Source organism: Callionymus lyra, chromosome 19 (assembly GCF_982586985.1).
Source record: "Callionymus lyra chromosome 19, fCalLyr1.hap1.1, whole genome shotgun sequence".
In the NCBI taxonomy this organism is placed as follows: Eukaryota; Metazoa; Chordata; class Actinopteri; order Syngnathiformes; family Callionymidae; genus Callionymus; species Callionymus lyra.
This window is the reverse complement of record NC_141836.1, coordinates 1,121,256-1,134,555: the sequence shown is the minus strand read 5'-3', so window position 1 is coordinate 1,134,555 and position 13,300 is coordinate 1,121,256. Positions and strand designations below refer to the sequence as shown.

Below are 13,300 nucleotides of genomic sequence, written 5' to 3'. Positions count from 1 at the left end.
CATTCAGAGAACACACAATTACATCTACTCAAGCTCTTATTTAAAAAGTAAAGATTTTCTTATTGGACTCCATGAAAATAAACAGTATTTTTTATTATATTACTCCACTTACAATGTCCAAATATTAACATATAATGTCACTAAATCTAAATACATCTACAAGAATATATTTTATTCATAAAATAGAAACTGACCTTTTGATTAAACAGAAACACCCAGTGTTTTACATCTTGACTTCTATCTTCTCTTTCTCTCCATCCAAGAGTCAGAACTTGTTGAATCTATATTTGTTGAAACTGCTGTATCTTCAACCTTCATCTTGTCAAGAGAGGCAGAAACAAACCTGTTAAACAAGGAATCACTGACTAGTCTTCTAACCAGTCACGTGTCATGTATGTGCAGATGTCGCCCTCTTGTGTTCAACGACAGAAGTGCAGCTTGAAGTGCATTAGACGCTCAGAGCTTGAGAAGTTTTGACAGATGAAAACCTCTTGACGTCACAGGCTGAAGGACTCCGATGACTCTGTGAGACGTAAACTCTTGTCCGAGTCTCTCGTCTCCACCTTCACATACCTGCGCAGGTATCTGATGGCGGACAGGGCGCTGATGTTTGCCAGCACAACTGTGAGAACAAAGACACAAACGTGTGCTTCACTGATACAACATGTGTTGTGTGTGATACACACCTGCCTTCCAGGTGTCTCCCACCTGGGGGTTGGCGGTCTTGAGCACCCAGGATGCAAAAGCAATACAGATCAGACACATGTCCGAGTGTCTCAGAGGCAGCAGAGGAGCGTCCAGTCCTGTGGAGGAATCATGACCTTCATCCATCGATAAAAAGGTTTTGTTGATGGAGTTAAATCACAATAACGTTACAATAACGCAGCAAACCTACAGAGAAGCTACTTCAGTCATCATGGCCTGTATCTGTGTTGATATGTTGAAGATTGTGGGTCATTTATTAAAGTCAACAGCATTAGTTTCAGTTTTCAAGTCAGACTTTTAACTCTTGGTTGGTGCAGAATCATCTTCATATAGAGCCATTGCGCCATCTTGTGGACGTGTGTGTAAAAACACATTGTTGGTTGGTTGTATAAGTAAGTAACTCCACTACATTACAACTTAACATGTTTTTTATTTAAATTATATGATGCTCTGTTTCAAACATTTGTATATCATTCAATCATTTTCTTTTTCTTTTTTTATAAATAAACAATAATACATTTTCTAAGTAAATTATAATCTTTAAAGGAATGCTCAAGCTACATAAACTACAAGATCAATTATTGTTGTTGTTTATTATTATTACTATTATTATGAGTATTATTATTAATATTATTATTATTATTACTTTTATTGTTATTATTATTATTACTATAACTATTATTATAATTATTACTATTACTATCACTATTACTATTACTATTACTATTACTATTATAATTATTATTACTATTATTATTATTATTATTAAGATGCTCTGCTACTCATCTCTGGAAATCATTATTTCCCAAACTCATTTAACCAGTCAAAACTAAATGTATATCTACAGTTATGTGTCTTCAAATAAAATGTATTATTATTATTATTATCATTATTAGTTTGTTCACAGACTTACTAGGATTCATAACCTGCAGCTTGTCGTCTCTGATGTTTGTTCGTCCGTCCAGGTGAAGCACGAGCGGATCAGGATCAAAAACACGTCTCTTTGATGCTACATTTGGTGAGAAGATGATGTGTTTCCTGGACGTGTCGCTCGAGGACACACTGGACGAGCTCGTGATCTTCTCAGAACCTCTTAACTTCAGACTCCTGAACGAAAGTCCAGACCTCCAGAAGAAATTCTGTCGGACGTCTCCGTCGCAGAAGAAATGATCGTAGACGTCGGTGGAGATCTGAGAGGCTTGAGGACTCCATCTGGTGACCACCCTCAGTGGTGGACGGACAGACGCTTCCTCTTCCTCGCTGGAGTCATCGGAGGAGAAGAGACAATCACACACTTCTGGGAACTGCACAGTGGAGGAGCAGGAACCGGAGAAGACGGGAACCACCTGAGCGTCATCAGACTTCATCAGTGGATAGAAGAAATGCTCGATGTCAAAGTCAGAGAAGAAAAGATCATAAGAGTCCAGATGAGATGTTTCTGAGCTGCTGCCTGTGGTTTCCACGACTGTCGGCTTTGAGAGCGACGGCTTCTCACCAAAGAAGTACTGAAAGATGTTGGTCAGTGAGATCTTATAAGGCTCTCTGACACCATCTGGACCTTCATCCTGGTCACAGACTGACTCTTCTTCTTCCTGCACGTCTAGTAAATGTCCGACCTTCCATGGATTGCTCAAAGACTCCAGGGCAGGAAGGTTTCGAACGCTCACATTTTTAGAAATCTTTCTCAAATACTGTTGTGGTTCGAACACGTCAGCGGCGGTCGTGGGACAGGAGACGTCGCTCCCGAGACTGAGCGGTTCAGTCTCCCACGTCACACTCTTGACGGGCTGAGAGTCCAGCTCGGGTTCCTGAGAACCTCCATCCTGGTGAGGACACGCCTCTACAGCCGGAGCTCCTCTGGTGCTGAGAATATCTTTGATGGTCAGCTTCTCCATCTCCTCCCAGAAGGACGACATGACAAACACTGTGTGCTTTGAATCTGGTGCTTCTTCAACTTCATTGGTGGTTCCCTCAGATGTTCCCTCAGATGTTCCCTCAGATGTTCCCTCCTGCTCATCCTGACAAACGTCCTCTTCTCGACCTCCTCGTCTTGTTGCATCAACAGTTGCGAGTGAAACCGACGACTCGTTGTTTTCATCACACGGTGAGTCAGTTTGAAGTTCTTCTTTGTGACAGAATGAATCATCTTCAGATGTTTCCACATCATTGGATTCAGGGTCTTTGTTGATTATATGGACAACGGCAGGTGGAGCAGAACGTGCTTCATGAACTTCTGACAGAACCTTGTATTTGCATAAAGCCTCAGTCGTTGCTTCTGCTAGGTTTTTCTCCTGAGGTCTATATCCGTCTCTCACGAGATCCTCTGGCTCCAGTTGCAGCTCAGAGTCACACCGTGTGAGTCGATCGTTGCCAGAATCCTCGACCTTTGCAGCCACAACCGAGCGGCCGGTGGATAGATTGTCATTCTGGCAGAAGTCCTCCGAGGGAACATTGACGTGAGCAGTGGCCAGAACACCAGCTGATGCCGACGTGTCCTCGGAGAGACGTGTTTGATCAACAAGTCCAGTTGTTCGTTTGTGACGCTCCTCCTCAGAGTCGCTGAAAATGTTCCTGTCAAAGTTCAGCCGCCGCTTCTTCCTTCTCTTTCGTTTAAAGGAGGCGGGCGGGGACCAAACTTGAGCTCCTATTTCTTCTGGATGTAAATCCTCCTTCATTCTTCTTAAGTTCCAGGATGTTCTCTCCTGAGTGACTGACGGGCAGAACTGTCTTCCAGGCTGGGATGAGATGTAGGAATGAAGAGATGAATGCTTGTGTTCAGCGACTGGTCCTTCTTTACTCTCAGACGCTCTCCTCCTCTCCTCCTCCGTCTGCATCCCTCCTGCCATCCTCTCGATGAACATGTTGACGGAGCGTAGATGGAGGTCTTCCTCGCTGCCCGACAGGATGCTGGACGGACCAGCATGTTGACTCGAGGCCGGAGGACTCTCTGTCAGCAGGACTCTCTGAGCGTCGTCAGCATAAGATCCAGAGCCGTCGATGTCGCTCAGGCCGGAGTCGTCCACGCCTGCTAACGCTGGAGAGAGGAGGTCGCACTCCTGGCACTGGTGGAAGAAGCTTTCCCAGTCGCAGTCGGAGATGTCCACGCGGAACTCGAAGTCGTCCATGTTAGCGTGAGGTCGTCGACACCGGCTGAGCAATCATTAGAAAGAGTTGATGAGATTGAATCATGGACATGAAAGTATGTTTGTATCCATTAACTTAAGGTACTTCAAGAGAAAAGATATTTAATTCATCCATATTTCATCAAATCTAAAAAACATTTGATTGTAATACATCGTTGTGTCAAATCAAACGATTGAGAAATTACCTTTTTTTTAAGTTTCAAGTGTAAAAACATTGATCTTTTCTAACAAACAGATATTTTTAGTTATTTGAGTTTCAAGTTTTCAACCCGACAACTCCAGCACGAGAAGACCAACACAAAAACATTTTATAAAAAGATAACAAACACAAACAGTAAACTAATATATTAACATCAGATTAATGCAATTAAAATAAAAAGTCAACCACTAAATATAACCGTATTTAATGAATGTTATAATTCACATCATGTTAATGTTTGGCTGTTAAACATCACGAGAGATCCCTTTAAACAAGATCACTTTAAATCATTTCTACTTCCTCACTAGGATCTCAGCGGCTCCAGTGAAAACACGGTTCCTTCCTTCAACAAATCAAAAGTATCATTTGAAGGAGAGTCACGAGAGACTCTTACCTGCTCTGCTCCCTGACGGCAGGTGAGGATCTGACTTCTGTCGCTCGGTGGATCGTCCAGCACGCAGCCTGACGCGCCGCATGATCCTACAAATATAGACCATCACGTCGCGCTCGTCACGTTCTCGGAGACCGAGGAATAATATTTCTGAACTTTAAATAGAAGCCGCCGCCGGCAGACTCTTCACGGGAGGATCGTACGTTCAAATGTTTTTATATTGACTGCTGGACAAAAACATTTGCTGCCCTCAGTCACGGACTCAGATGAAGGTTCGCGATGATGTCATGTGACGTACATATGAGTCTGACTGACAGTGTGTGACATGTGTTTCCTCAACAGATGTGAGGCCAGCATTAGCAGCAGCAGCTAATCCACGTCTTTGTTTACATCTATCACAGGAGACAATGTGATTAAGGCGCCCGTGATGTCACTGACACTAAAGATAAGATAAGCAATCAGTCCTGATCTCACTATTCACTGGTAAACTGTCTTTAACTGACGTCTAATGTGCCCTCGTGGCTGTGAGAGGTTTCATTACTGATGGAAAATAACCTTTTTTAACAAACTGAGGATTCACAAATTCAATACATTTATTAGTAAATATGTATAATTTAATAGTTATGTTTATTACAACCTGTCCTGTTGTTGTTTTACATTATTATAATTCACTTTCCAGGTAAAACTTTGTTTTATTTTTAGTAAAATAAAAAAACATTAAATAATTTTCATGAATTTAATCTCAAATATATTATTTGTTTTGTCTTTTATTTGTTTATTATTTTCAAATAGTGAAAGGAGTAATGAAATTAAATTAATAATATATATAGTCAACATAAAGTATAATAAACACAGACATCATGGAAATCATTAGGTGTGTCTTTTGTTTATTTTTTGTACCCGTTAATATTAAGAATGTTTTATATTAGGATTATTAACTTATTTTGATTTATTATTCAGGTTTTTGTTTTCAAGATGTTGTCTCCAACGTGAGATATAATTTGTTTTAAAAGTTAAAATGTTTTTCAACCTTAACAATAACCTCAGAAACTTCTGTGGATTTTTAGTTGTTTGCCATATATGTTGTTAAGTAAATTAGTTTTAGTCCCAACGAAGCTCTGTGTATTAAATCACATGTTTGTAAGAGACACGATGAAGTTCCTACGATAAACATTATACTGTTGTTACTGTTGGAAGTGCTCAGTATGCAAATTAGATACACATTTAATAAACATGCTTAATTCATGTAACTGTGTTTTAAATGTATTTTTTAAATGAATGACAATGTCAATTATTTGATGGAACAACACATTTTCTGGTTCATATAAAAAAACAACACACAACTGACTAATACCATTAAAGTTAAACACTACAAGTCTATTGTGTCTCCAACACAACTGGACGATGAATTACAATTTGAATGACACACATCTGTCACGTCGCTGTTTGTAACGTTTGCATCCCACACTTTCACAGCCTAATTTTCACGTCTATAGACATTTATGAGAACACAGAGCCTCTAATTAGCCGGACCTCCGTGTGCCCACGAGGGTCCTCCACATTCAGGGGCCGTGATAAAAGCAGGACAAGCCCGGGCCTGTGCTGCGGCTGCACCTGGGGCGCTGGGCCGTTTTGACACGGGTGGGATTCTGTTTCCATCAACAGGATTAGCCTCTTATGAATCACTTCTTGGACTTAAGATTGGAATCTTTTCGGGCTGTTTCACGGAGGCTAATGTGACGGAGCTTCAGCCTAATTGTTGGTCGGGTCAGAGCCGGAGATTCAGCCAGAAGGAAACAAAAGGCCAGCAGAGGGTCACATGATGTTTGACCAGCAAGTGTGTGCGTTCGCTCGGGTAACCAAGCGAGCATCTCTGCCCGGTGGCGTCCTTTGTTTCTCACCGAGTCTCGATGATAGCAACCACAAACAGCAACCGTCACCAAAAGAAGGGTTTTCTTCAGACTCCGGTTGGAGATGTTTGGACGGTACACGGACTGTTTGGCAACTGGCAGACGACAAAAGACGAAAAGCTCTGGCGACAAACATGGAGGTTGAAGAGAACCGTTGAAGAGATTCAAGATTAAAAACAAATCTTCCTGCTGGTCCCATAACAAATGCACCTCAAACTACTTCTCTTTCTAAAACCCTCTACGACAACAAGATCGTGACACATCTGCAGATATTCAAGTATTAAAAATATTCTTCATTAAAACACAAGTTGAGAACATCAGAGTTGCTCTTTGAAATGGTCTAAAACCACATGGAGGCTCCATTCAGCAGCTTAAACCGATGTGTAGCCGGCGGGATTATCCTGGCCGCCTGCAGGCGTCCAGACAAAGGTGAGATCTGATCAGGTGAGCAAACAAAAGCGTGATTGTCTTCACCTCAAATGTCAGTGACAACACAGCAGTATCAGTTGTACTGGAGCATTACAGGGTCGACTAGAAATACAACAAGTGGACGATACACAGTGATTCGAAGTTTTAACTTTAATAGCACAAAAAGCAAATGACTAAATGCAAGAAGTATAACCGTGACCTCGTTGACCTGAAGCTCGAAACTCACAATGCAGTACCCCACTCAACCACAAGATGGAACCAAGTAACCACGTATAGTATTGACGTAGCAGAATGTCGTTTTTTAAAACTATTATTATAGCTTAGTTTAGCGGGAAATATGACAGAATATATTTAATTTAAATAATATTGAATGGTAAAGTTCATTTTACGAACGGGGTTTAATAGGAAAAGAGCAAATATGCTTTTTTATTGATATTTCATATAAAAGTTTCAAATGTAAGTAAGTAATTTATATTTATAGAGCTCTTTTCTAGACCAGGGTCACAAAGCGCTTAAATAATTAAAAAAACAAAAAATATATTCAATTATTTCTGAACACATAAAAGAGTACAAACAGGAAATATTACAATGTATTTAAAAAATGTTGTTATGAGGTGTTTCAGAACATGTCATTCTAAAATAAAGTTATGGACCTTTTCTGTGGATCTACATCTAGGGTCACAGGTCAGTCTTCTGTACCTTAATGATCTTCACCAATCACTCTGTTGTGAGTCCGTCCTCCTGACTCTGCAACATCACTGACAACACAACTGAACAAACATAAAGATTGTTTACAGTATTTCAACTCCATGTCAAATGGAGAGACTTAAAATATACAAAAGAATGTTATTAAGCAGCTTAAGTTCTAGTTTTGACAAATAAACATAAGAATCATTGATCATTTAATTTATCTGCATATTATTACTTTTAAATAACCTAATCTTCATCATTTAAATGGAGAAATAACATATTTATAATATTATAAACGTCTTCTATCATTTTGATTTGTCCTACTATACGATATGAATAATAAAAATAACTCAAATAATTCACAAACTAAATCACTAAACTCTTCATCAACAGGAGGTTCTCACCGACACATCCGAGGCTTCTTAATCAACACAACGTGTGTGTGTTGTGTGTGTGTTGTGTGTGTGTTGTGTGTGTGTTGGTGTTAATTGTTAATGGAGACGTGAGGTGTGACTCGATCACGACCACTTACATCCTTCCGTCAATATTGATCTTGAAGAGAAACAGTGACGAGGAGCTCCGAGCTGTAACCAATTCAAACCTTCCTTTACACAAGCGGCTCTTTCATGTCGTTCCACGCAAACATCTGAAGCGTCTTTCATGAACCCTCGAGAGCACACCGTCATCACTTCCTTCCGCCGGGACACAACAAGACATAATTCAACATCAGCTGCTCTCAGAGCCGCTCAGACCCGGACACACTGACTCCTCTTCAGCCCAAAGATTTTTTCAAGACTCGGGGAAACAGCCGAAGCGATTGTCGAGCGAGGAGGTTTCGTGACATCGGCTGACACCAGAAGACTCGGCTCTGCTTCGTTCCTGACCACAATCGGGCCCCTGGGCTCTTCTTCTCTGTGGTGAGAGAGACATCCTCCTCTTCTATGAACCACAACTTTGTTTCTTCCACCATCGACAACAACACGCACGTCAGTAGCTTCACGAAAGACCAACATCCTCTTGACTTATAGAAAACATTTCTTTATGTTAAATGTATTATTCATGGTCACACAACCTCTAAAGTCAACACAACATAATCAGGTTCAGTGACATCAACATGTCTGAGTTAGACTTGCATCTATCCTGCTGAGACTTTATCAGAGATAATAGATCGTTTTACTTACACACTCAACAATCAGCCAGGAAAGGAATTAATAAATAAATAAAGATAAAAGAATGTCTAAGAACTTCTGTCTAAGATCTTCTTCATCAACACAACCTCTACATTCAAACAAAAGCAGGACCTTTAGAGGTGAAAACAGAATAAAACCAAAGAGTCTCAAACTCGTGTGAGTCAGCAAAACTTCTTTCATTTAATATAACGAAACTAACTGGTCCAGAAACCACTGGCTGGTCTCACTTCTCGTGGCCGCAGGCGCCACAGAGCTGTTTGGTTAACCATACGATGACCATGTGACTGATCCTTAATACGTGATCGGAAAGAAAAGGACGGACAATCCCCCCCGCACACGCAGAGTGGGGGTCGCCGGGGTTATCGGTGGCATGTCGAACAATAGGAAGTGGCTCAGCCAATCACATGTAGTCACTCACCTCCACATTCCTGGGTCACTCCTGGTCGAGGATTGAGTCGTCTCTGTTCTCATCACGTAAGTATGTCGCCTCCTCAGCTGCTGTGTCACTGGTGAGGCGCGTGAACTTTGACCCCTCAGTCTGTAACTCAGCCGACTGACCGCGGGTCCGACATCCTGAGCGAGAACGTCACAGCTTAAGATATCGTCCAACAATTGATCATAAGTTCATGTTTAAAGTTAAATGTTTGGATATTGATGCAGTAAAAGTGAGTCATAAGATCAGTGTCTGTCTCAAATAAATCATTATTATACATTTATCATTAACTATTATCCTCGATACATTCTTGAATGTATGAGAAGAAACTTTCAACTCTGAAATCTAATAGTTAATTCAACTGTTCAAAAGCTTCATATTGAGATTAAAATACAGTTTAATAAACATTTCAACTCAATCATCAGCTTCCATTGATCTGATCACATGTTCCTCTGCAGCACATCAGGTTAACCACCAGATGCTTTGCTCAAAGTACATTCATGTTCATTTTGTGACCTATAAAGATTATAGAGATAAGAATTATTGATGTCTACGATACAGATACTAGAAACTAGACTTAAAAAGGGTCAAACTGATGTCCAGGGAAATACATTTGTTGGGAAAAAGATAAGAAACAAGAAGATAATTAAGATAAATCAAACCTCAGGTTTCAAAAATGTCTCATTACCTGTTGGTGAAAGTTAAGTAAATAAAAATGTTGTTCAAACCTACATAAATGAATACACTTGTGTGATCTAGACTTTAGTAAACATTAGCTTTGTTACTTTCACAGCAACTTCCATGCAAAAACAAGTAAGTAAGTAAGTAATATTTATTTATATAGCGCTTTTCTAGACCAGGGTCACAAAGCGCTTAAACAAACAAAACAATACTCAAAAAAGTATATACACTTTAAAGATCAAGATAATACTGAGAACAACACAGGAGTTCCAGAAAATCAAGGAAAAGCCTGAACAAATAGAAACGTCTTAAGATGTTTCTTAAAGGAGTCAGTAGATCCTTCAAGCGCAAAGAGAGAGAAGATGGTTCCAAAGCTTAGGAGCAACAGTCTGGAAGGATTTCTCTCCTCTGGTCCTGAGTCGTGTGCGTGGAACCATAAGTAGATTCTGATCCACAGACCTCAGAGCCCGAGCTGGGGTGTAAGGCTGGATCAGATCAGTGATGTAAGGAGGAGCCTGACCATGAATAGATCTGAAAGTAAGAACCAGAATTTTAAAGTTGATCCTGAAAGAAACTGGAAGCCAGTGAAGAGTTTTAAGGATCGGAGAAATGTGAGTTCTTCTACTAGAGCGGCTCAGAATTCTCGCTGCAGAGTTTTGAATCAACTGCAGGCGAGACAAGATCCTTCTTGTTAAGACATGAAAACAAACTGTTTTAAAAGTGTGGATTCATTCTGAAAGTGATTCATATTCAGGGCACCGGCTGTGATGAGATGTTCTTGTAGCACACAGCGGTTAAATGAAACCAAAGCTTCATCTTTCAGGCTGAAAACAGCAGGAAGTTATATGTAGGTAGTGCTTGTGTGCCCGAGCTGTGCCCTCTCGGTTCGAGTCACCAGGCTGGTGAAAGTGGGCGTCGAGCTGCCGAGCTCAGAATGTGACACTCAAATAAACTCTTGAAATGTTTCTGCCCTCGGTGAATGACTGGTGATGCAGATTTCTCAGCCGGAGGAGATACAAACGCCTCTATGGCCTATTTGTTGGCTAACAAGCAAATGTTTCCTCGTTCAAACAGCAGCTTGTTTGCTTGTTGTCGGCGTGGATCACCCACTGAGAAACCTTCCACTCATCAATAGCAGAGTCTTCGCTGCTGCTTGTTTGTGGCGCCACATTCGTCCGTAACGAGTTTCTCTCGGGCTGAAAGCTGCATTGTTGCTCGGACTCTTGATGTTTTGAACTCTCTGGCTATTGAGATCCGGGAGACTCGATCAAGTAGGGAAGAAAGCTTGCTAAATTAACACAACCCGCCTGTCAATGCTGGCCTTTGCTGCCTAAGAGTGTGGAAGAATTTGCATTCAGGCGACAATACGGCGGCTCCCTGACAAGAGCGGGTCCGGGCGGCGGCGAGCGGCTCTCCAGGGAAAGAGACTCTTCACTTGTGTTGATGCCAGAAGCCAAACTCTGAGCGACGGTAACAAGAGGCCAGTTGAAGCGTATTTGCTCGGCGGTGTCCAGAACAGAAAGGGTAATAAGTAGCAGCGGCTGATGCGTTCGTCCTACTTAATGAGGCGACACAAAAGTGAGGGGTCAGAGGTCGGCGTTACAAATTCTGTTAGCCTGGAAATCCTTTGGGTGGTACAACACTTTCACACCGTGGACTGCCAGGTCACTTGAATAGGCTGAACAACTGTCGTCAATGAAACGGCTTCTTGTCATTTAAGGCGTTCAAACCTACAAATAAGCCTTTAACTTTCTATGTTCAACATTTATAGAGTTTTAAGTTGATGATGATGGAAAACTACTGGACAAACTAAATATATATGTTGACTTGGGTTTGTGCACAAGTATCGTCTTTGCATCTGTCAAGTGACAGATATATTCCACAAATATTGTTTCTGTGAAGGAATATTGTCCAATGTTCTTCCTTTATGTTTTACACAAATGAGTTAATCAAACACATCATAAAAGTCACTTAATTCTTCCAGTTAAAACTCACTTCATGCATCTATAATATTTAAGAGAAAACTTAATTACTCCGGGACACTTCCTACATGAAGTCACATCCTGCAGTTGCAAACTGATTTCTGAAAAGTTTTTTTTGAGTGAACAAAACTTCAAATAGAAACCATTTTGTTACTCGTTTACTCTTAAAATGGTAGAGAGAAAAGGAAACATAAACTCTACTACGGATCATTTTGTTGAGGAGAAACCAGCCTGGCGTTCCTGCTGACTCAGCGATATGGAAAGATTTATTTGAATGCACTTAACATTCTTTCTGGGTCGGTAAGTAAAAATAATGGTGACGTCAAACCGGTCCAGGTGTGAAAAAGGTTGGGGTTCCTTGCTTTATTAATTAATCTGTCTTTTAATTTATTAACAAAAATACGATTCTAGTCAATCAGATAACTGTTCAGTTTGCAGGAGATACAATTATAATTATAACAAAATCAGTGATTTTAACATTTACAGCTGAAGAGAAGTTAACAGTTCATGTAACCACAGTATTTATGATTAGTCATTAGTAGAGTGTCTGAATAAAAAAGTCATTACAAAATGTAATATTTTAAATAAAGGTGTGATGACACATGAACTATGTTTGGAGGTGAAAGGCAGTGATTAGTGCAGAAGACACAAGTCAAACATTGAGCAACAACAAATGTTCCCGCATTACATGTTTGGATCTAGTCAGCAGGTCTTGTTCCTCCTGTTTGTTGTCTTTAAACACAACCACGCAAATGACTCAGTCAACATTTGCCACGACTGTCTAACTGAGCCTGGGAACGGCTCAAAATCTGACTCACGGGAATTCATCGGGTCACGAGTCACACTTATGACAGAAAGATACATGAACATTTGAAAGTTCAACTAATGTGTGTTGTTGTGATGTGTGACTTTATGTTGCATCAGTGTGTGTGTGTGTTGTTGTGATGTGTGACTTTATGTTGCATCAGTGTGTGTGTGTGTTGTTGTGATGTGTGACTTTATGTTGCATCAGTGTGTGTGTGTTGTTGTGATGTGTGACTATATTGTATCATCAGTGTGTGTGTTGTTGTGATGTGTGACTTTATGTTGCATCAGTGTGTGTGTGTTGTTGTGATGTGTGACTATATTGTATCATCAGTGTGTGTGTTGTTGTGATGTGTGACTTTATGTTGCATCAGTGTGTGTGTTGTTGTGATGTGTGACTCTATTGTATCATCATTGTGTATGTTATTGTGATGTGTGACTCTATTGTATCATCAGTGTGTGTGTGTTGTTGTGATGTGTGACTCTATTGTATCATCAGTGTGTGTGTGTTGTTGTGATGTGTGACTCTATTGTATCATCAGTGTGTGTGTGTTGTTGTGATGTGTGACTCTATTGTATCATCAGTGTGTGTGTGTTGTTGTGATGTGTGACTCCATTGTATCATCAGTGTGTGTGTTGTTGTGATGTGTGACTCTATTGTATCATCAGTGTGTGTGTTGTTGTGATGTGTGAGTCTATTGTATCATCAGTGTGTGTGTTGTTGTGATGTGTGACTCTATTGT

The 13,300-nt window shown here is 40.5% G+C and overlaps 1 protein-coding gene across 1 annotated transcript; it reads right to left on the bottom strand.

The window, feature by feature from the left end:
* Positions 1-494: 494 nt before the first annotated feature.
* perm1a (PPARGC1 and ESRR induced regulator, muscle 1a) lies at positions 495-3,849 on the bottom strand. Its single transcript, XM_087781758.1, has 3 exons — positions 1,619-3,849; positions 687-803; positions 495-622 (listed from the first exon to the last, which is right to left on the bottom strand). Exons 1-3 carry the CDS (start codon positions 3,828-3,830, stop codon positions 498-500), a joined length of 2,454 nt encoding a protein of 817 aa, XP_087637884.1. The 5' UTR covers positions 3,831-3,849; the 3' UTR covers positions 495-497.
* Positions 3,850-13,300: the final 9,451 nt, after the last annotated feature.